The sequence below is a fragment of the Ursus maritimus genome, unplaced genomic scaffold (genome assembly GCF_017311325.1).
Source record: "Ursus maritimus isolate PB19 unplaced genomic scaffold, ASM1731132v1 scaffold_12, whole genome shotgun sequence".
In the NCBI taxonomy this organism is placed as follows: domain Eukaryota; kingdom Metazoa; phylum Chordata; class Mammalia; order Carnivora; family Ursidae; genus Ursus; species Ursus maritimus.
In genome coordinates this window covers 10,332,026-10,355,041 of record NW_024423564.1, presented here as the reverse complement: position 1 = coordinate 10,355,041, position 23,016 = coordinate 10,332,026, and the positions used below count along the sequence as shown (strand labels likewise).

Genomic DNA, 23,016 nt, shown 5'->3' with positions numbered 1-23,016 from the left:
ATACCATAAAACCACAATCAGCTGCAGTAATTGACCAAAGAGAATACCTATGCCTCTGCAAACTGTAATGTAGCTGATCACGAACGCACTAATGGAAGTAGATGGTCCTCATTAGCCTAGAAGCCAAGACATCCGGCACTGTCACTGTGTCCCTAGTGCTGGCCAGGAAAGAATGGTGGCCACCACCTTGAAGGTTCGGTTCGAACAAGGAGGTGGAGACCATACCATCACAGTTGAGGCCACCAAAATCGCTATGCTCATCAGGCAACTTTCTGATTATAGCTGGCTTCTCATGTAAGTTTTTCTCCAGATTAGAGAACATGCCGTCAGTCAATGCAAATGTCTACTCTGATAGTGATTTTTCTCCCTGAAAAATTAATAAATTGGCATTCTTGTTTCTGGTGAATTTCTTATGTGTTTGCCTAGTCCTGATCAACTCTGCATACTGACAAATCGGAATTTTTAGGCTAGCAAAACAAAAGCCAAGACACCGGACTGTGGTGATCCCAAATAGTTAACACCATCCTAGGTGACTACCTGACCTTGCTCAGTGCACGCTGTGATCACGACACGACAGTAATTGCATATGTTGGACCCTGATGGAATTCATAAAAATGATTAGAAAAAAATCAAGACCTGGCTACTTGTAACAAAATGGGTGGAATTTATAAACATAATGTAGAGTGAAAGACAGAAGACATTAAACACACACACACAAATACATAACATGATTGCATTACATAGGGTTCCAAAACAGGTAAAATTAATCTCTACTGTTCAGTGATAGGCTTTAAAGCTATGCAGAAAAATAAAAAAATTCACAGAGAAAGGCAAATATCATATGATTTCATTTATATGTGGAATCTTAAAAGACAAAACAAACAACATGAAAAGAGAAATAGACATAAATATTAAAAAAAAAAAAAAAGCAAAACGCTAGTGGTTGCCAGAGGGGAGGGGGTGGGGGGATGGGTGAAATTGGTGAAGGGGATAATAAATAAATAAAAATCATAACAATTTCAGGGCAGCATTTACCTCTAATGTGGTGGGGGTTGGGGGGAGTTGTGATCCAGAAGGACACCAAGGGATTTCCAAGGTGTAGGCAATATTGTTTCTCCATCTGAGCTGTGCTTGGATTCCTGCTTTATCCTAGTTGTTACATTGTGTGTGTGTGTTTATTTTTTTTTAAAGCTTTTATTTCTTTATTTGAGATAGAGAGAGAGAGGGAGCATGAGCACGAGCAGGGGGACAGGCAGAGGGAGAGAGAGAAGCAGGCTCTCCGCTGAGCAGGGAGCCCGATGTGGGGCTCAATCCTAGAATCCTAGGATTATGACCTGAGCTGGAGGCAGATGCTTAACCGACTGAGCCACCCAGGCGTCCCGTGTGTGTTTTTCTTTCTTTCTTTCTTTCTTTCTTTCTTTCTTTCTTTCTTTCTTTCTTTCTTTCTTTCTTTCTTTCTTTCTTTCTTTTTTAGTAGGCTCCATGTGCAGAGTGGAGCCCAAATTGGGGCTTGAGCTCACCACTCTGAGATCGAGACCTGAGCTGAGACCAAGAGTCATTTGGTTAGGCAACCAAATGAGCCACCCGGGTGCCCCTCATGTGTGTGTTTAAAGCACTTTTCTGTGGGCATGTTATACTACAATTGAAAGGGTTCAAACCAATGTATAAATTGGGGGCAATAGAGTCCGGGATCAGAAGGAGGGCTAAGAGCACAGCTTTAACAGGGGCGCCTGGGTGGCGCAGTCGTTAAGCATCTGCCTTTGGCTCAGGGCGTGATCCCAGGGTCCTGGGATTGAGCCCCACATCAGGCTTCTCCACTGGAAGCCTGCTTCTTCCTCTCCCACTCCCCCTGCTTGTGTTCCCTCTCTCACTGGCTGTCTCTCTCTCTGTCAAATAAATAAATAAAATCTTAAAAAAAAAAAAAGCACAGCTTTAACAAATAGCTCTATTTCAAATCCAAGTTCCACCACTGAATGAACCGCATGACCTTAGACAAGTTGACCCTCAGTGTCTACCGCTTGCCAAACATGTGCCCGTCGCTGCAGATACCCAGGTAAGCAGAACTAAATGTGAGCCTTGTCTTTGTGGAGCTTCAGACTGATGGGAGAGCAGACGGTAATCAATCCCACAAAAAGATGTAAAATTGGAACTGTGATAAATGCCATGGAAACCTCAATAAGGCTGGGGGCAAAAAAGAGATATTTAAAAAAAAAGATAGTGCTGATGAGAACGTATAATAGGAGATTTGATGTATTTGGGGAGGTCAAGAAAGGCTTCTCTGAGGAAATGACTACCAAATTGAGATCTGAAGAATTACGAAGTGTTAACTAGGTAAAGAGGAGTATGAGGGAATATTCAAGGAAAGGGAACAGCATGTGTGCAAAGGCCCTGTGGCAGAAGCAGCATGACAAGGACAAGACACTCGACATGCTGTGGGAAGCTGGAGAAGCACTTGAGGGCTGGTCCGTGCAGGGCTTTGTTAGCCATTGTAAGGGATTCTTCGGGAAGTAAAGGAGGCTCTGCTTGTGAAGCCCTTGAGCAGAAAGTCTGGAACACATGGCTCCACGGGTTAGTTATTGTTGAAGGTAGATGAACAGAAAATTTATATGCGAAAATACAGGTTGAAAATAACCATGGAGTATAGAGTTGTGGAATCTCTATGTTGTACACCTAAAAGTAATGTAACACTGTGTGTCAGCTATACTTTGATAAGGAAAGAAAGAAAGAAAGAAAGAAAGAAAGAAAGAAAGAAAGAAAGAAAGAAAGAAAGAGAGAAAGGAAGGAAGAAAGGAAGAAAGGAAGAAAAAGGAAGGAAGGAAGGGAGGAAGGGAGGGAGGAAGGAAGAGAAAGAAAGAAAAGAAAAAAGAATCAGGAAAATTTTTGAGGCTCTGAAATCAAATAAATAAAATTAACACAACAAAGTACTATTTTACACTAAATTAAGGGGGAGAAAAGCATGTTATGATGCAAGATAGAGGGTAAGGGCTTTTAATCAGGCCAGTTTCAAATCCTGGCCTCGCCGTTCCATGGGTTAAGTGAAGATAATGCTTTCCTCTTGGGCTTGTTGTAGTGATTAAGATCATAGATGGTAAACCACTTATTGCCTAACATATGGTAAGCAGTCAAAAAGATTTATTTATTTTCTTGTGTCATTATTAAGACTAGCAAGGTGGTAAAGAAGATGATAAATTCAGACTTTGCAAGTTAGAGAAGCTCTTTGAAAAAACACATTTGGCGACACTTAGCCAATTAGATGCTAAGACTCTTTGACCCAGTAAGGATACTTTCGGGGATCTGGCCCCAGGATATAATTCAAAAGAAGAGAAAAACCACATGGACAAGCACATTTACGGCATGTGATGAATCGTGAAAAATTAGAAATAATCTAAATGTCCAAGAAAAGAAAAAATCAAATTACTTGGGTGTCTACCACACGACAGGCATTTTATGCATTTATTCTATTTTTCTCACAGCAATTCTGCGATGTGAATATTTATTTATTCCCACTTTTTGATGACTTTGTGCAAGGGCACAGAGCTAATGATAGGCAGAACCTGAATTCCAACTCGGGTTGATATGACACCAAAGTTGTTACAAATATAGACGGTAAAGCAAGATACTTGAACTTACATCTCTGTTCCATCGCTTATTAGCTCTCTGACCTTGAGCAAGTCAATTAACCTCTGTCTCAGTTTCCTCATCTATAAAATATACGGTACCCTCTTCAATCGTTGGGATATTGGTACTACAGTGAATTTATTTTAAGTTGCAATAATATTGTTTTATAAGAATAACAACAACATGGGACCCCTGGGTGGCTCAGCCGGTTAAGCATTTGCCTCTTGATTTCAACTCCAGTCATGATCTCAGGGTCATGAGATTGAGCCCCGAGTCAGGGTCTGTGCTGAGAGGGGAGCCTGCTTGAGATTCTCTCTCTCCCTCGCTCTCTTCCTCCCCACCTCACTCACACACTCTCTCTCTCTTAAAAAAAGAAAGAAAGAAACTATACCAACTGGGGACTTATGCTATTGCCTAAGGATTCATTTCACAGGCTCTGAACTAACAGACCCAGGTTACACTGCATGTCTGTGGCTGGACAGCGGCATGAGCTGTGGCCAATTACTTCACCTCTCAGAGCCTCAGTTTCCTCATCTGTAAGTCAGAGATCATAGCTACCTGATGGGTTTTTTTTTTAAATGAGTACTAAATAAGATAATGAATGTGATGCTTCCTTGGCACCCCACCAAGACTATCACAATTCAATATTTACTAGCGTAATTAGCTGTTTAATGTCTGCCTGTCTGTGACATCCTCTGATGTCTTAGGAGATAAGTGCCACCAAAGCATTGCATGACACGCTGCAGCCCTTAGCACAGTGCTTTGCACATAGTAAGCGCTCAGTGAACCCGTGAATGAATTGCATGAAAAGCTGACAGTCCTGGCTGTTTCCACTACACGAAGAGCCAAGTATAGTGGAACTAAACTTCCACCAGTTTCGTGACAGTTTCCACTACAGAAAGGTGATTGAATTTCGTGTTGGCGCAGGAAAAGTCCCACGCTGCGTGGTATTGGCTTCAGATGGCAGAGCGGGGCCATGTGCCCTGCACACAGATACACAGCCAAGGGCGGGGTGTGGTGGGGAGTGGTGGGGGGACTGAAATCCAAGCCACTGACCTGGCGGGGGCAGGGTACACAGATTGTCTCCCTGGAACCAGAAGATGACTTTCTATAATTCCACAAAGGCACCACCATTTCGGCAAGCAGTGGCCTCGTGTCACAGAATTAGTCCTCCACCCCCAAAAACATCAAATCCTGGGAGAATACACTAAAGGGCTTAAGGTGGGATGGGGGACAGGACCATATGGAAAGCTCTTCAAGTTAATGGCGGTATTGACCTTGTCCAGACAAGCAACCTAGCCCTGTTCACCACCACCCAACTCCCCCAAAATGAATGTCTCTGGTATCTCAGCTGAACCTTTAGGTGGGGCTGAGGGCAAGACTCTGTTTTTCCACTGGAGGACATGAGTCAGTGAGCAGTGAGGTTCCACTTAATCACCACCCAAAAACAAGGTCCTTAAAACCAAGAGCTAGAAAAGCAAGGAAGTGATTAATATAAGAGTCAGGATAGTGATTATTCCTTGGGCAGGGCAAGGCAGGACACGGTGGGGGTGGGGATGGGGATGGGAGTGGGGGTGAGGGACCTACTGGAGAAGCGATATGTAGAGATCTTCCGGAGTCCAAGAATGTTCTAGTCCTTGACCTCAGCGGTGGTGGCTTTATAATTATACTTACGCATGTGTCTGTAATTTTCTAACTATGTATTATAGTTCACAATTTTAAACAGCTGAAAAAAATATGAACTATACAGTGCTGTTAAGCAGGGGCAACTGACCAGGTTTGTGTTATCAGATCAGTTGGGTATTGGATGGATAACGGATTGAAGGTGGGGCAAGGCTAGAGGCAGGGAAAACAGGAGGTGAGGTGACTGCCAAAATTTGGTGGGAGATTATTATAATGACTGGGGTAAGAAAAGGAACAATATTAGGGATGTAGTCTATATTATTTTTTAAAAACACAACCAAAAGAAGACAGAGGCTGGCACTTCCCCTCAGGTCACTTTTTACCTCTATGTGTCGGGTGAATTGGGCTCAGGAGTTATAGCCCACGGGCAGGCACGTGTCTAAACAGACACATAAGCCAGGTCTTCCCCCTTGCCTCCCTCCCTGGTAGCTCTACTCAGAGGGACTCACTGCCTGGCCAGGGGGGTTGAGAGCACATTTTTCATAAAGCCACAATATTATCCAAATTGAGTTGATACAGGAGTTTTTATCACAACGTATAATCACTTAGTCATAATATCTAATCACTCAAGACTTTACAGAGTGTTTTCACATCTACTATCTGGTACCAGAGTGTGAGGTCCATGAGCACAGAGGTGTTGTCTTGTTGCCTAGAACTAAACTTGATACACAGGAGGCGCTCAATAAATATTACAGAATGAATGAGCACATTTAATCATTATTAATATTTAATCGTCACAACAACCCGTGAGGATTGGTAGGACATGAATTACCCCATTTTGGAAGTTAGTAAAGAAAGACTTGGGCACATCAAGGAACGTATCAAGGAGTTGATAATTCGGTTGACAAGAGAATCATGATTTGATTTCAGGTTCTCTGCTTCAACTCTCTTGTTTTTCCCACTTCTTCGCAGCTGAAGAGCCAAGGCTTCAAGTTATTGTAGCCCTGAAACACCGGCTGGAAGTACTCCAAAATACACGATTGGTGCTATCAGATATCCCACGTCCTCTGATGTGCTAGGTTATGGGACAAACAAGGCCTACCCAGCTGCTGACGCATGAGAGGAGATGCAGCATTCCCCTGGATGATCAGATCTAGTCGGCCCTAGGCTCCCCGGCACTCATGTTTGTCTCCATGCCCCCCACTTGGGTTTCTACTCCCCATCCCAGCCGTTCCACCCCTCCAAGCAAAAGAAGCTTAAGGAAACCCTGTTATTGCAAAAACACATGTTCTCATTTCTCCTCTTAGAAGAAAAATAAAAGAAGAGAAAAAGAAATGTGGCAACAGGTAGTTTTGGTACTCAAGAGCCCTTGTCATCCAAGGGGAGTTCCACGGGGAGGCTGACGCATAATGTTCCATGAAAAGTTAATCTTGGTTTCTTTCCTCTTAGTATTAATTAAAAGTAGTCATTTGAAGCATAAACCACAACTCAGATACCTAGGAAGTCCAGATGTTCAGTTAATATGAGTATTTCTACACCTGGAATTATGAAGGCCTTCCGTAGGAATCCCAGTCAAACTCCAAGAACTAGCAAACACCATATTTAAAACAGTATTTTGGAGAGAATACTTAAAACATCCAAGCCACTCAGAAAAGTGGAACTTTAGGTTGCCTTTCTCCCTTCCTCCCCTGCACGGTCTGAAATTCACGTTTTATCCCAAGAGCAACTTGGTCTAGGCAAGTTGGACTATCCTCATCAGTTAAACAGTCTGTGTGACTCCCCTGAGAGTGTCACACGTAGGACTCACCAGAAATTCATCGGCAAACTCCTCTTTGTTGGCTTTCTTCTTTTGGGCCTCCTCCAGGAACTTGTGCAGAATTTCCCTTTGGTCCATGCTGCAGGACAAGAGAAACTGTCTACCGGTGGGTCAAGGGAGGGCATGTCAAATGTATGTCATGGCCGAGATACCACCAAGAAGTCACTGCTGTCGCTGGAGCAAAGCATGTTGAAGGCTGTGGTTAACTGACTTCATCACAAGCCCTAGAGGAAATTAGTACGCAACCAGCCTCTGTGGTCACACAACAAAGCCATCATCACTCCAGGGCCCTAGTGCCTTCCTTCTCAAGGAAGGAACCTGGTTACAATTCAAGTTGTAACAAACAAGAGGCTAACCAGAGCATCACACATGGTCTGCGTAGCTCTGAGACCGTTCCACTCCATCATCTTTAAGCAAGTGTCACCTTTTTTCTTACTTCCTAGAGAAAAGGCAGAATGCCAGGTCTCACGGCTGGGGTCTGCCTCTCCCCATCGCCTCAGCGAACACACAGGCCCTGTTGATACCTTCTGTTTCCTCACGCACCAGATGAACTCAGCCAAGGTCAGCTAGGGTCAGAAAGGGAGGCACACACTGTCTGGAGTTAAGACATCTCCTGCTGTCCTATTCTCCCCAAAGTTTCTTGTCCGTGTGATCAGTGGCAAATTTCTGTTCATCAGAGGAGGGGTTTTTCTTCAGAAGTTGTAAGTCTGCCATATAGACCCCAACCTCTCTTTTGGGTGAAGCAAAGTCAGCTGCTTCTGACAGGCTGTGTCTCTCCCAGGGCTGCGGAAGTGCTGACCATGGTTAAGGGAAGTGGTGTTGATTTCAGGAGTGAGTATGGGATCCAGGAACACCGTGGCCCCCACGAGGAGCACCTGACCAGGAAGTTGGCACAGGGTTCCCCGTATGCAATGCTAGTTAACTATAAGGAACAGAAAAAGAGTAACAGCCACCACCTTGCTGGGAACAGTATAACTTTCAGGGCGGAAAGCATGAACCATGTCTAGAGAAGACATTTCTGCTCTCCCAACTAGCGCCTGGGAAGACGCCATTGCTTCAGGAGGCCACGCTGTGCATGTGGCATTTGGCCCTGTTTGACAGGCAGGCTGTTCTAGAAAAAGCTTCCACTTCTCAGCTTGAATAAATCCTGTCCTCAATGAGTACGAACCTCCTTAAGATGGTCTCATACAGAGTGAGCACACCCCAAAATCAGCCCAGCATCTCTGCTTGAGGACAGAAGTTCCGTAAATAATTGTTAACAAAATTAGTCCGAAATAATCCTGAAGAAAACTGGGAAATGTGCCATTAGAGCTTCCTCTATTTAAGATATTAGCAATCCTTTCTGTTTTGCATTATTCAAACTCCCTTTAGGAAATCATGACTCCAAACACCATGAAGCCGTTTCCACTTTACTGAGCCTCGCCACCAGAAAGGAACGGTCTTTGAGGAATCCTGCTTCCAGGCAGGTGAAGCCAGTAAAGAATTTCAATCTCGAGCCGCGTAACAAATTAAATCGAAGCATAGTTCTTCAACGATATTTGTTGAAAATGGGATAGGATTTCTCCAACTAGCCCCATCTAGCATTCAAGGGGAATTTTTTGTTGGGCTAACTCATGCGATGTTTAATTTGGCAATTTAAGGCATATAAAATACGGGGGAAGACTTTAAAAGCACGAAACCTAAAGTTCACAATAACTAAAACCCTGTAAGATTATGTATAAGGTTAGATGAAGACCAGGGCAGAAAAGGATCAATTGTGTAAGTGCGGGGATCAAGGGTGCTTTTGAAAAGTCTTTTAACATTCTTATGTCATTTTTTTAAAAAAGATTTTATTTATTTATTCGACAGAGAGAGAGACAGCCAGCGAGAGAGGGAACACAAGCAGGGGGAGTGGGAGAGGAAGAAGCAGGCTCATCGCGGAGGAGCCCGATGTGGGGCTCGATCCCACAACGCTGGGATCACGCCCTGAGCCGAAGGCAGACGCTCAACCGCTGTGCCACCCAGGCGCCCCTCTTATGGCATTTTTTAAATTAGAAAAAAGACATGAAAATCCATCAATTTGTTCAACAAATGTATTGAGTACCCACTAAATACTAAGCACGATGTTAGGGCTGGGGATGCAGTAGCGAACAAGCCAGAATATAGTGAAAAGAACGCTTCACCAGTTAATAAAGCATTTCAGGACAAAGACACAGACGTAATTACTAATTAAAATGAAAACATTCCAAACTAACTTGCATAGCAAAGTTATGTAGCAAAGCATAACCCTAAAAGGAAAATGATTTTCTGTATTTTAACAAGAGAGAGAGTTTCATAAACTCTCTGTCCCCTTAGAATGTCATCACTTCCAAGCAAACCAGAACTTTACTAATTAATAAACAAAAAGAGACCTCATCAAATAAGATTTAAAGCTCTTTCTCTCAAGCTCGCACGTCAGAACAATCTCTAACTTTAGTCTCTTCTTAGGGAGAGCTAAGATAGAGACAGATATGAGGTAAAGAGAAACTCACTGAGATGCCCTCTATGGTCTTTTTACCCCAAATATAAGAATCTAAAAATAGTGTCTTAGCAGAACTGTGAAAAAAATTTTTAAAGCAAACTGCAATTCTTAGGAGTCTGTTCCATTCTAAAACCAAAAGAGACAGAAACATCGTGAAATAACCAAACCTCAAAAACCCACTTAGCTGAAAGACCATTTCCTGAGTAGACCACTCAAGCGAGCAAAACACAAAACTGAAGGAGAAAACAAAAAAACTTCAGTTTTATTTTTCACAAATCTAAGCTGCTACTTAATTTTTCACACTTCCCTCTACAGACACTTAGAGGTGTCTACAGACAATCGGAGCATGAGGCTTTTTGGTAAAGATTCTGATGACTCATTTATATCTCGTGGGAAGATCAAAAGCTGGGGAGGGGGGAATATGTTATACAGCAAAGACTGGCAAGTACCTAAAAGAATTTACGAATTTGTGATGAAACACTTAATCCAGTCTGGTGTACGTCCTGAGCGAATGCGTCAGTTCCGTGCAGTGAAGACCCACGGGCGTTCTGTCAGAACCCTCAGGGGTGAGTTCTAGCGGAAAGTAAAAGTGAATGAGCACCTGAAGAAGACCGAGGAAAGCACACCTCACTGCTGCCCCCTGTGGCTCTGCGGGCTGTTCAGAAGGAAGAGGACAGCAGAGAGGAGTGTCCGTCACACGGTCACCTACACCAGCACGAGGGAAGGGTGCCAGTGCAAGGGCACACACCAGTGTCACGGAGGTTGGAATTAGATGACGAAAAGACCTTAACGGAAGAGAGTATCAGGGGAGATTATTAGGGCAATGATGATTAGTTAATGGGAAATACACTCAGGTCTCAGCACTTCCTCTTTCTCTCTGAGGAAGCATGTTCCACCCTGGGGAAGCCAGTTGCACTATGCCTGCCCTTCTCTACCTCCCAGGGTCACTGATGTGATATGTTCTCTGTGTATTATCTGCAGGACACTCGGTTCTTTGTGAGTGTCCCCTTGGTCACCAAGGCCTGCTTGTCCTTTCTCCTCAGTGCCTTGTAGGTTCAAGCAGCCTTTTCCATTCCCATGCTGACCACCATGCCCTTTTGGGCACATGGGTTGCCGCAGCACTGGGCTCTTAGTGATACGCCATGCTAGCATCTTCTAGGAACCAAGGTTGGATGAAGGTTCTTAAAACTCCACTTTAATGATCAAGACCCAACGCAGTTACCAAGGGTCTACAGGAACACGCCCAGAAATACTCCGCTTGCCACCAAGCCCCTCCCCACGTGTCCCCACCCAAACTACCTAGCCACATCACCCACAGGCCTTGCTCATGCTACTACCACCTCTCACGCTACTTCTCACCTTTCCCCTAATTTTCGTCAAGACGAAAATAAAGCTGTAAAGCCTGGTCACTCTTTTCTTCAACAATCCTGCCCCTGACGCCGTCTCACCAACGAACTTCTCTTAGTCTGCCTCTTCTCGGAATTAAGTCTTTATATTCAGCCAGAGAAGTTTTCTTTGTGTCTTCGTGGGTTCCTTATCTCCCATAAATTTATTTAAAAGAGTTTATTCAAAAGAAAACACATAAACGGGCCCCTGGAGTTTTAAGTTTATCAAAGGCAATGCTGGTGTCTTCTATATGCATCTGGGTAACCCACGTGCTTACCATGGTCTTAATGGTAACCAACACCTGAAATAAGCCTATTACGACACAGGACGCTACAGAACGTGGTTGGGTGTTGGTGAGAGACCCACCCTGACTTGCTTACTCACTACAGCAATGCTTCCAGGTCTCCTGCCGGGCACTTTCACTGTTCCAGGAGCAGATGGGCCTTCCCTGCAGGGAGGTCCAGGGACCTGGCAAAGAGCACTTGCCTGACGGCTGCTGCCCAGCAGCGGGGCCATTGTTATGGAAGGAATGGGGCCGCCATCACTGAGACAGAGTCCAGTCCTGCAGGGCCGCCATGGCTGGGGGGTGGGGGTGGGGGACGACCTCCTTCCTCTCCAGAATAGATCCAGGTTCCCTTCTGTAAAAGGACACAGAAGGGGCTTATAAAGCGCCTCTAACGAAGCTCATTGCTTTGCTTGTGTTTTTACAACACCCACAGCAGGAAAGTCCCCTCCCCAGCTTCTGGTCACGATTGCTTCTGGTCACTACAGCATTCTGGGACCTCATCAAGCTCTTCAGTTCACCTGCTGTGAACTTCGTCCTCAGCTCCCCATATTCCACAGGGAATCATGCTCCGCTTTTGGTTTCGGAAATGCAATCCTCAGGGGGCAAAAGTCAACTGATAATTTCCAATTGACGCAATTTACCTTTTTTTAAAACAGAGTTGGGACTCTCGGTGGGGTTTGGGGTGTTATACGCAACTAATGAATCATCGAACTTTGCATCAGAAACCAGGGATGTACTGTATGATGACTAACATAATACAATAAAAAAACATTTAAAAAAAAGAGATAAATGAGAAAACAAAAACAATATAATCAAACTTGAAGTCTTATCTTTCATTTGTTTATTCAGTATTGAGTCTGTTTATTCATTTAATGAACACGTATGAGATCCATACACATGCAAGAGAACGGGGACGAGGGGCGCTGCAGAGTGTGCAACAAATTATCGTCATTCAAGGATCTTTCATACTTGTAAGGAAAGTAAGTACACAAATAACTGTAATTTAAGGCCATAAATGTTATGTGAACAAAATTTTGAGAAGGCAAAGATCACTTTGTGTTTGAGTTATCTGGATAGGCTTCCTGGAAGAAGCGGCGTTTGAGTTCGGCCTAGAATATGTCAAAGAGCCTGAGGAGAAGGAATAGGAAAGAGAGAGAGAGAGAGAACAGTAGGAGTTGGGTAGCTTAGCGAGTGGCTCAGTCTGACCAGAGCCTTGGTTCTGTAGAGTACTGATTGACAAGGCTAGAAAGGGCAGATGGAGACAGACCCTGAGCGAATTTGAATACCAGGCTGAAAAGTCAGGCTTTATTTGATGGGCAGTGGAAAATCGGTGAAGGTTTTGTTTTTTGTCTTTTAATAACAGCTTTATGGAGGTACCATTGACATACAATAAACTGCACGCTTCCAGGTGTGTGGGTTGATAAGTTTGAAATGTGTACACAGCCACGAAACCATCACCACAATCAATATAATGAACATATCCAATCACCTGCAAAAGTTCCCCTGGAAAATCTTAAGAACATGGCAGTCAAAGCATTTTTCTCGAAAATTTTTTTTAAAGAAATGACCCTTTCTGATAAATTTTTTGAAAATCCTATCATCTCCTTCAGTAGTATGTAAAATTTCAAAATGAGTTATACGGTATCTAAAAATGAATCAAAAGAATAGACAAGGAAACCACAATCGATCGATCTGGTGGCAGTATACAGGACAGACTGGAATGGGGCAATCCTAGAACAGGACGATCAATTAGCAGCCAAACTGAGAGGCTTTACCAAAAGTCCAGGCACGTGGCATTAAACTCCAGTGAGACAATTAGGACGAAAGGAAGGAATAAGTGAGAAAGACTAACTGTGTGTGTAAGACTGGAAAGAGGGGACAGGGAGAAATAACTAAGGTTTTGAGCTAGCTGGATGGCAGTCTGGGAAAGTGTCGGGATAAGAAAGGTACACAGAAATGAAGAATTAGAGCTTGAGCATGTGGATTTAGGAAGAAGGGAAATAAGTCAGACTTGGGAATCCCACACTGAGGTGAGAGGTGAAGCCAGAGGTTGGCTTGCCTTTGCGAGAGACAGTGTCAGTGGGGAGAAAAAAGTCAGGCTAGAACTTTATGAACTTCGAATCACAGCAGCCCCGAAGTGTTAATGGTGCAGTGCTTAAAATATTCCAAAAACTGGGCTAAGCCCTTTACACAGTGTATTGTTTCCTTGATCCCTTACCACAATCCGATGAATTAGTAACCAAATCATCTCTATTTTAAGATGTGGAAACTAAGGCACAAAGGAATTGGATTCCTGGCCCAGGGTCACATGATTCGTGTACGGTGAAACTAAACTGTTAAAATCAGACAGTCTGAAGGTATTCTGAATCTCTGGACTACAGTGTCTTCTTTCTGCAACCCCACCACTTCAGCTCTCCTAGGAGAGTGTGGCCTAGCAACACAAACACAACACCCAAGCCAGAGTTGCTTTTCCCATTTACTTGGCATAACCCCCAGGGGCACCAGATCCTCAATCTTAAGATACAGCCGTAAACTTGGAGGAAGATTCATATTCTGATGTTTCATTGGCAGTATAGGATAAAACAGGGAGCTGCGACAGCTCGGTGGGAAAAGAAAAGACAAGAGGGGGCTGCTGGTCTCTGACATTTATCATTTATTTTATCTTTCAGCTTACTAAGATATAACAGACATACACCTTTGTATAAGTTTAAGGCATACAGCGTAATGATTACGACAATAAGGTTAGTTAACACATCTGTCACCTCGCCTAGCTAAACAGTGTGCTTTGGGGCGCCTGGCTGGCTTAGTCAGTGGAATATGTGACTCTTGATCTCGGGGTTGTGAGTTCGAGCCCCATGTTGGGTGTAGAGATGACTTAGAAAAAATAAAACCTTAAAAAATATATATATATAAATACATACTGTGGTTTTGTGTGTGTGTGTGTGTGTGTGTGGTGAGAACTTTAAAAATCTACTCTTTTAGCAACTTTTCAATATATGATACGGTATTGTTAACTATCGTCACCATTCTGTATATTACATCCCCAGACCCTTTTCATCTTATAACTGGAAAGTTATACCCTTTGCCCAACTTCACCTATTTCCCCTACCTCCCACCCCCTGCCCCTGGCAACCACCAATCTGTTCTGTTTCTCTATCATTCGATTGAGATTGCACTTACTCAGAATTAGTTCAAATACATAGACACAATTTTATTTCATGAACAAAACAGCATTGGTCAAAGTGAAAATAGTGATTTCACCTAAGAAGTAAAATACCACAAAACCTACCATGTTGAATTTATAGTCATGTAAGGGACAAAGGAACACATCGAGTATCTAAGCTTGGTAGCAAAAAAAAGCTGATTTCTACTTAAGAGAAACATGAAATCTCATCAGGGATTACTAACCTTTTGTGATTTACCCACGAATAGAGAAAATAGCATAACTTGAAAAAGTCAAAATATAGTAGCAGGCTACATCTTTATTTCTATGCATTTAGGGGAAACAGAGAGCTGGCTGGCTGAAGGGAGGGGATGTGGTTATACTTGAGCCAAACTGTAACCAAACCATTAATGCCTTTCTTCAAAAATAGACACAGCAATGCTTTTCTTCTTGACAAACAGGTAAGTAGCCAAGCCTTGGGGCTTATGAATATAAGAGTCTCCGCTCGATGATTGCCTACTAGTCTATGAGATTATGAAGGATTATTCCAAGAAACACATGCCATAGATACCATAGGCTTCATTTGCAGCCACATATGTAGGGGCCAGGGAAGTGCATACCCCTACTGACTGACCACCCAGGCGTCCCAGAGCTTTCTGATTTGCCAACATCCCAGAGAGAGTGTGAACTATGCAGGAACTAATAAACACTCCACACTAGATTCTAAAAAAAAAAAAAAAAGAAGAAGAGTTAACCTACATACAATTGTGTTTGGCACAGACGATCAGGATTGCAACAGAATTTAAATTATTCAAGGAGAAATGTTCATTTGGCTTGAAAGCAGGGGTCTACATGCTTTTCTGTAAGGGCCAGAGAATAAATACTTTTCACAGGCCATAAGGGGTCTACTGTAACTCCTCAGCTCTGTTGTTGCAGTCTAATACAGCCAGGCACAGTATGGAAACAAGTGAGTGTAGCATTCCAACAAACCTATCGGAAAAAAAAAAAGCAGCAGGCGGGATTTGGCCAGGCCCTGCTCTAACATGATGGTTTTCAAGCTCTATATAAAAATCCTTTGTGGAACTGGTTAACAAGGTAGGATCCTAGGTCCCAGCCTCCCCCTACAGACTCGGAATCTCTAGGGATGGGGCCTGGAAGTCAGCAATTTATAAGGTCCACAAGTGGTATGTAAACCACTTTTTGGTTTTAAAAACACTGTGGTATGCAGCTAGCTTCAGCTGAGCTGGGATGGCCCCGCTGTCCTAGATGTGGGCCAGCACTTCCTGCATCCTGTGGCAGTAAAAATGCTCTGTTTTATCTTTTGTTGGCCTTTCTAGTAGAAGGGCAGATGAAGAAACTGCCTTTTTTTTTTTTTTTGCTTTCAACCTAAAAATGCATAAATAATTCTGCTTTGGTGAAATGAACACAAAACTTAGGATAGGAATTTAAAAGAAAATCCTCAACTTAAAATAACCAGATTCCAACAAAAATCTCCCTGAAGTCCTTTAGACTGAAAAATGAGTAGACAAGATCCTTACCAAAGGATAGGGCTAAATCTGAGTGAATAGTTTACCGTGTGCTCCCTTTCCCAAAATATGTCCAGCAGAGGCCTGCTCTGTTGCCTGGAATTCCACTCCTAACAAGCCATTACTTTGTATCTGGAGGTCTTTGCTTAAATGGAACCTCATTCAAATGCACATAAAGACAGAAAGTACAAAATCTCCGTAGACCCCCGAGGGCTGCTCCCCACTTCAGCAATCAGTGGAAAAGAAATTATTTTTTTTAAAGATTTTATTTATTTATTTGACAGAGAGACAGCCAGCGAGAGAGGGAACACAAGCAGGGGGAGTGGGAGAGGAAGAAGCAGGCCTCCAGGGGAGGAGCTTGATGCGGGGCTCCATCCCAGAACGCCGGGATCACGCCCTGAGCCGAAGGCAGACGCTTAACGACTGAGCCACCCAGGCGCCCCAGAAAAGAAATTATTCAGCTAAGTTCAGTTGTGTCCAAAAGAAGGTAGCTTTGGATTTGGGTGTCTGTTTCAATGGCCAGCAATCAATCACGTGATCAGAGTGGAGATGATGTTCAGGCTAGGAAACAGCACCACCTCTTCTTCAGCTCTCCAGATTCTCCTAGGAAGGACAATGAATATCCTACAGTCAAAGGGGTCGTCTTCCTCAAGGGAGCTTCCTAAAGAAAGCGCAAATCATCTACAGATACCTCCAGGGAATGCAGCTCTGACTGAGGCCGCTGAGGCTGGATGAAGAGGGATTCTCAGTGAGAGCCGGTGCTCTAATGATTACTAAGGCCTGGGCTTAGAATGCCTCCTATAGTTATCGCTGTAGCAGAGACACTGTTTTTTGTTAGACGATAGGGGGATGATTCTGAATTTCTGCAGCTGGGCTGAGACAGTACTCTATCACCAGTATACTTAACAGGCCGTTACATACAGGAAGTGGGATTTAGCTCTGCACTGTTAGTAGGCAACTAAAATTTTAGGCAAAATGTCTCTGGAGTCCAACACCCGTAATCCTGAGCTTCTGACAGCTCCCCTTCCCGTGGGGGAAGAAACAACAAACTGCCATTTTCAGCAAAGTAGGGAGACCTGTTTTGCTACTTGGTTTCCAACTTACAGAAAGAATCAGGAATTGGGAGTTCCAGGTATTGGTACAAAAACAATGCAAATGCCTATCAAAGCCAGGGACCCCAACGTACTTACCCAACCTCCCTGGCCCTGGACAAATTCCCGGATGGCACTGTTGCCATTGATCATGTCTGTCATGGGGACAGCCATCCGTCTTGCCATTTCGGGAGCCATGCGGACCACATATTCAAGAAGCTTCACTGACACTGCCAGAAAGGCTTTCTCGTAAGCTAAGCTGGAATCCTGGGCACACCAGGCCTGGCTGAGAGATTTTACTGTGTCCTGAAGTACAGCTCCTGCCTGGGGAGAGACATAGGATATCAGTGAGGTAGCGATAAAAAAGTACAGGAGGTTGCAGGTGCAGGAGTCCAGTAAAGCAAGAGTTTCCGAGAGAACGGCAAATGCACCACTGGTTGTATCTGGGGTAATCTTAAGGAGTAGATGGACAAACTTTCATTACTTTATTATTTTGTTATTTATTGTAATGGGTATAGAGAAAACATAAGTGGCCCATCAAACCCCTGAGTTCAGGTATTATTACTTAGGATGGGCAAAACGGTTGAAAGAAAAACAAAATGATTTGAAAGAAAAATATAAAGTATATGATAGTACAGCTGGTCGAGTTGTAAAGGTATGACTCGAATGACTGAAGTCTGGGAAATTCTAAAGTAAAAAAAAAAAGATTTGTTTTTCCTCTTTCTTTTTCTTCCCCCCAAAACTGATCCAAAAGTCATTAGGTGGGGCCAAGCAAGATCTACTGTGGTGTAGTATAGAGGGGCCCATGGTAGTCAGAGCAGGCTGTCAGAACCCAAACAAGCTGTAAAGGGCATTCACAAGAGTACCCACATCTTGGTTTCCAAATATCATTCTCTGTTGAAAGATACCAGAGCTCCCTGGAGAATGGCTGATTTCAGGCTGGGGCTTGGAAAATACAACAGATCTGTCAGAAATTAAGGAAGTACTCACAGAATAACAGGGACATGCCAAAAAGACACAGTCCAGATGGAGAGGACTCCCACTGGTCAAAATTGGGACAATTTGAGCATCCAAATAAATAATAATAGTAACAGATTTTAACCCTTGAATAAAGTAGGAATTCATGAGTCCGTGTTGATACAAAAAAAATAAATGAATAGATTGAAATGTTGATGAGATATGGGATATTTACATGGTTTCAAAGTACCTCCCTCCACAACACTTAACTATGTTAACCACAGATATTAACTACAGGGGAGCAGCCTTGCAGACACCATCCTAAGTGATTGAAGTTAAATCAGTAATGGTACAAATTAAAATTTGTGCCCCTTAATAGGTGCAATGAGAAGAACACAGCAACCCTTCTGTGACCTTCCTACCAAAGGACATACCCTGAATCCACTCAAGAGGAAACATGGAACAAACCCAAGTTTAAGGGACATTCTACAAAATAACTGACCCATAATCTTCGGGGGTCAAGGTCACAAAAAATCAAGGAAAGACTGAGGAACAATTCCAGATTGAAGGAGACTAAAGAGAAATGACAACTAAATGCAGGACCCGATTCTGGCCTAGATCTTTTTGTTGCATGTGACATCATTGGGACAATTGGCAAAACTTGAATGGGATCTGAGGACAAGATGATAATGTGTCAGTGCTGATCTCCTGGTTTTCATGTGGTTATATCAAAGAATGGCCTTGTTTGAAGGAAATGTGAAAGTATTAGGGGACGATGGAACATCTTATCAGCTACCTACTCTCAGGTGATTCAAGAGGGAAATTCTTTGTACGATTCATTATGTGCAACTTTCCTATGAATTTGGGAGTTTCAAAAACCTTTTTTTTTTTTTTTAATTAAAAAACAAAAGTAAATTCAGCTCTCGGGTACCTAGGAAAGTTTCAGCGCAAGCAGTTAGGAGTCATAAGTCCAGTTCTGCCTGAATAAATGCACCATCCAAGCTATATCTGGTAAAAAGAATAAAGCATAATGGTGAAGAGTGTGGTTCTGGAATCCATCTGGGTTCAAATCCTAACTTCAGCACTCACTGAGTAACCTAATTTCTCGTTTCCCTCTTCCTCCGTTTGCTTATCTGCTCAAATGGGTATCGAGTCAGAAAACATTTGTGGAGGGTCTCCTATATAAGAGGTACCATTCCAGGTTGTGGGAATACTGCAGTGAACAAGGAGGTTAGATGTTTGCTCTCACGGCATTCCAAGTGCAGGAGGAGAGCGTGCCCTGTGAATAACAGTTCCTATAATACCCCAGGGAGTGGTGGAAGGTTTAAATGAGCTAATAAGTGCAAAGCATTTGGAATACTGTCTGGCACCTGTTAAGTGATGAGTCATATTACCTGCCATTATTGATAATCAGCAACACCTTCTAGAATATCGTCTATGGTCTTTACATCCAATGCAGAATCCAAGGGCCACTGCCAGTAATCAGCATTCTGATGAAAAGCCAGTGTTTGCTGTAAGTCCTTACCCCTCATTGCAGCATACTTGTGGACTGCCTGTCTTTCCGGTACATGATTTCATTGCTGGACCTTGGGTGGGGGGCAGGGGAAGACGCCCACTCCCAGCCAAATAAACATAAAACAGGTACATAAAAGAACATTTGTTCTTTACCAAGAACAAAGAGCTAAGATGTGCTCTATGCCACGTTAAGCACAGCTCTGCTGAAAAACAAATGGAAACAATCTGAAGGTTGACCAGCTCTCGCCAGAAGCTTTCCCTCTCAATATGACTTGGGCCTTTGATGAACTTCTGAAGGACTAGTCATTGTNTTCCTGCTGTGTCTCTTTGGATGAACATAAGCCCCCAAATCTTTTGCAGGACATTTCTAGTTATAGTCATATACGAGTGGTAAGAAAGGAGCATCTGCAGGAGAAAAACAGCAGCAACTTTACCTGTCCCCGAATGGTTTCTGCAATGACATTTTTGGCCGAAGCTTCCAGTTCTCCATTGAACTGGTCACCCAACATCCGAAGGCGACCAGCAATGATGGCCACGTCAAAAGAGCAAGACTCTCCTAAGATGGAGGGAACACGTTCATGTTTGTTACAGAACTTGAAGGGACCGTCAGTCCCAGGAATCTGGGCACTGGAGAACATTCTCTAGACTTTTAAATAGTCTCGGCATCGTTCTCTCCCAAGAACACCTTCCATATTCTGTCAACCCCATAGGCAGTAGATCTCCCTTCACTAAGACAATTTTTCCCTTCCATGGACACTACTGACTTTCAGATATTGCTGAAAGCTTAGTTTGCCTTTTGAAACTTAAGAGGAAATAAGAAGGCATATTCAGATGCTCTTATTGACCTGCCATTGCCACCTCAGGCCAGGAGCCCTACCTGAATCTGGTTCGTCTCCACAATATAGGTCCCGGTCAGCAACCTGCATTGTGGTGCCCAGGAAGTCTGTGAGTAAAGTGTCCACGATGCATTCCGTTTGCTCCTCAAAAGTTCGGGGCCTCTTCATTTTAGATGTTTGCTGCAGAGTTTTGCTTTTCCACAAAACAAGCAGTTTTCTGCTCAGCAGGAAGTCAGAAATATGGTAAGCCAGAGGAGTCTGCCTTTGTACTTTGTAAAGTCTCCTAACGGGATGTGTCGTCCTAGAGCCTGTCCTACCAATTTTTTTCAAAATGAGCTGTCAGAAACACGGGACCTCTCTGAAGAGCTCACCTACACAAACTGGGGAGACTTTTTGAAGACTTTCAGTTCCTTTTCTCAGAACCACGCCCTAGCCAGTACCTAAGATTAATGAATAACTTTTATTGTTGGCCAATTTAGAACTGAAATAGGGTTGAGGAAGAGTTTCTTGGGCAATTTCATTTAGAAATACTTCCTGTTAGGTTCCTGTTAGGTTCTGTGTCTGGTGTAATTTAAAGAAAGAAAGTTTCGAAGTTAAAAGAGGCAAGCATTCGACTCCTGAGAGGTGGCATTTATTTGCCACAATCAGACATTTTATGTACTGTCTGCGGCTCTGCAGGTAATACAGGAAAATGACACAGACACGGTTCCTGTCCTCAAGGAGCTTCTGCTTCAGCACGTACGGCGGATATTACAGGACTAGTCCCGTCATTTCTGGTGCTTCTTGAGATAGTGTGTGATGACAGTGTGCAATGGGCACGCAGACCTAGGCGGTGAGGAAGGCTTCCTTGAAGTTGTAACATCCGAGATGAGCTCTGAAGGACAAGCAGGGATTATGAGGCAAAGAGGAGAAAAAAAGCCATTCCACGTGGGAACAGGTATATACAAGCTGAGAAGGTGGGGGGGGGAGGGGGGAGCTTGGGCATTTGAGGAATTGGGAGTGGGGATAAGACAAAGTACTTCACAGGGAAATCATATGAGAATTAAATAAGATAATGTCATGTGGGATGACCCCCCGGTTTCTGACATGTAGTAAGTGTTAAATGTCTTTCCTGTTAGCCCGAGGCCTGAGGACCAGGATGAAAGGGATCTGGGACTCACTCTCTGACAGAATTAAGTAGGATTCTCCTAACAGGGGTTAGACTCCATCATTGTTTTTATGAGATCTCATGATTGGACACTTACCACAGTGGCCGCTTCTTAATGTAGCTGTGGGAATTCACAGGGCCTGGATAGACAAAATCTGACTTGTATATGCCTCCCTGGATGAGACTAATTGAAATGCAAAGGAGGAGTGCCCAGAACGGTGGGCCTCCTTTGAAGTTTCTTGGCTGAAAACAGCCAGATTCTTACTGTGGCTGAAGGTTCTCAACTAAGGAGGAAGTGTTTAAATTTTGAAGAAAAACAGGCACCTGTGGTGGTCGTACTTCATGGACTCCTTGCCTCCTTGCCCTTATCACACGCTGCCCCATATATTATTATCCTGACCATTCAAGTTACACCGCGCTTGTGTCTGACGTATTGCTAAGACCCCAATAAAAGTGGAGACAAAGCTTGGCTCAACGCCTTTCTCGCCACTAGAGCTTCTGGTCCCCAGGTCTCTCCTTTCTCCTACTAAGGTGTCTGGAGTAATCTTTTCATTCGCCACCTCGGGGTTTGCTGGCCAAACCGGACACGTAGCCCCACCTAGAGTTTGGATTTCCTGTCAGCACTCAAACCTATCAGCTCTTCCAGGGTATTCCGACCTGATAAGCTGACAGGACATTCAAGTATAAGCAGTAAGTCAGTTGTTCAGAATGAAACTTCTACTTGCAAAATAAAGAGAGCCAATCTTCTGTTTTCTATTCTATTCTAAAAACGAATGATGGCTGGGTAGCCTGGGTGGCTCAGTCGGTTAAGCAGTTGCCCTTGGCTCGGGTCCTGATCCCAGGATCCTGGGATCTGCTCCCTGATCAGCAGGGAGGCTGCTTCTCTCTCTCCCTCTACCCTACTTCCCCACTTGTTCTCTCTCTCTCTCTCAAATAAATAAAATCTTTAAAAAAAAAAAAAACTGATTTAAAAATAAAATCAAATAAAAACGAATGATCATAAATTGCTTGTGGATGAGAGACAGAAATTATGTAAAGGGCTGTTTTCATTTGTCATCTATCACTAGGGCTGAAACTTTAGTTTCTGCTAAGTAAGCTTCAGACCTCTATCGAAAGAAGGTCCTTCTGAGATAATGCTAAGCCACCCTCCTTTCACACTAGAGCCAGTTACTAAAAATTTAAGGATTCCAACAAACTAATTCATGACATACTCCCCAAATAGCTTATGAAGACAAGCAAAAGGTTTATAAGATACCATCTAACTGGTGTTAAATAGCTTACCCAAGGTAAGTGGCATCCGTAAGTGGCAGAATAGAAATTTAAAACCAAGTCCGTCCTACCTCAAATAATAAATCTTTTCCCACAGCAATTCATTTCACGGCTGATGTGCTTATGGGCAAATGCTATCTTCGGAATCTAATCTTTGCATTATCTTATCTATCCTTTGCATTATCTTGTAGAATCAATGCTGTAAGGCTAAGGAAACCGAGTATACATTCTCCTGGGCCATGTGGGGTAGTTTCCTCCTTTGTGTGTTTCTTCTTGAGCCTTC

At 43.4% G+C, this 23,016-nt stretch overlaps 2 protein-coding genes across 5 annotated transcripts in view; both read right to left on the bottom strand.

Moving 5' to 3' along the window:
- PTPN22 (protein tyrosine phosphatase non-receptor type 22) overlaps positions 1-7,483 on the bottom strand; it is a 55,418-nt gene extending 47,935 nt beyond the window's left edge. Inside the window, exon 1 of one of the 4 annotated variants that reach the window (XM_040626882.1) lies at positions 7,049-7,483. In XM_040626882.1, the coding sequence (XP_040482816.1) occupies positions 7,049-7,135 (87 nt within the window). In that variant the 5' untranslated portion in view covers positions 7,136-7,483. The remainder of the gene's footprint in view (positions 1-7,048) is intronic. The other 3 variants (XM_040626881.1, XM_008697762.2, XM_008697763.2) reach the window with 3 other exon arrangements.
- An 8,945-nt stretch (positions 7,484-16,428) lies between these two features.
- Positions 16,429-20,689, bottom strand: BCL2L15 (BCL2 like 15). The gene is made up of 4 exons (XM_008697759.2): positions 20,359-20,689; positions 19,916-20,037; positions 17,109-17,333; positions 16,429-16,521 (listed from the first exon to the last, which is right to left on the bottom strand). The coding sequence occupies exons 1-4, from the start codon at positions 20,483-20,485 to the stop codon at positions 16,504-16,506; spliced, it is 492 nt and encodes a 163-aa protein (XP_008695981.1). The 5' UTR covers positions 20,486-20,689; the 3' UTR covers positions 16,429-16,503.
- Between the last annotated feature and the right edge of the window lie 2,327 nt (positions 20,690-23,016).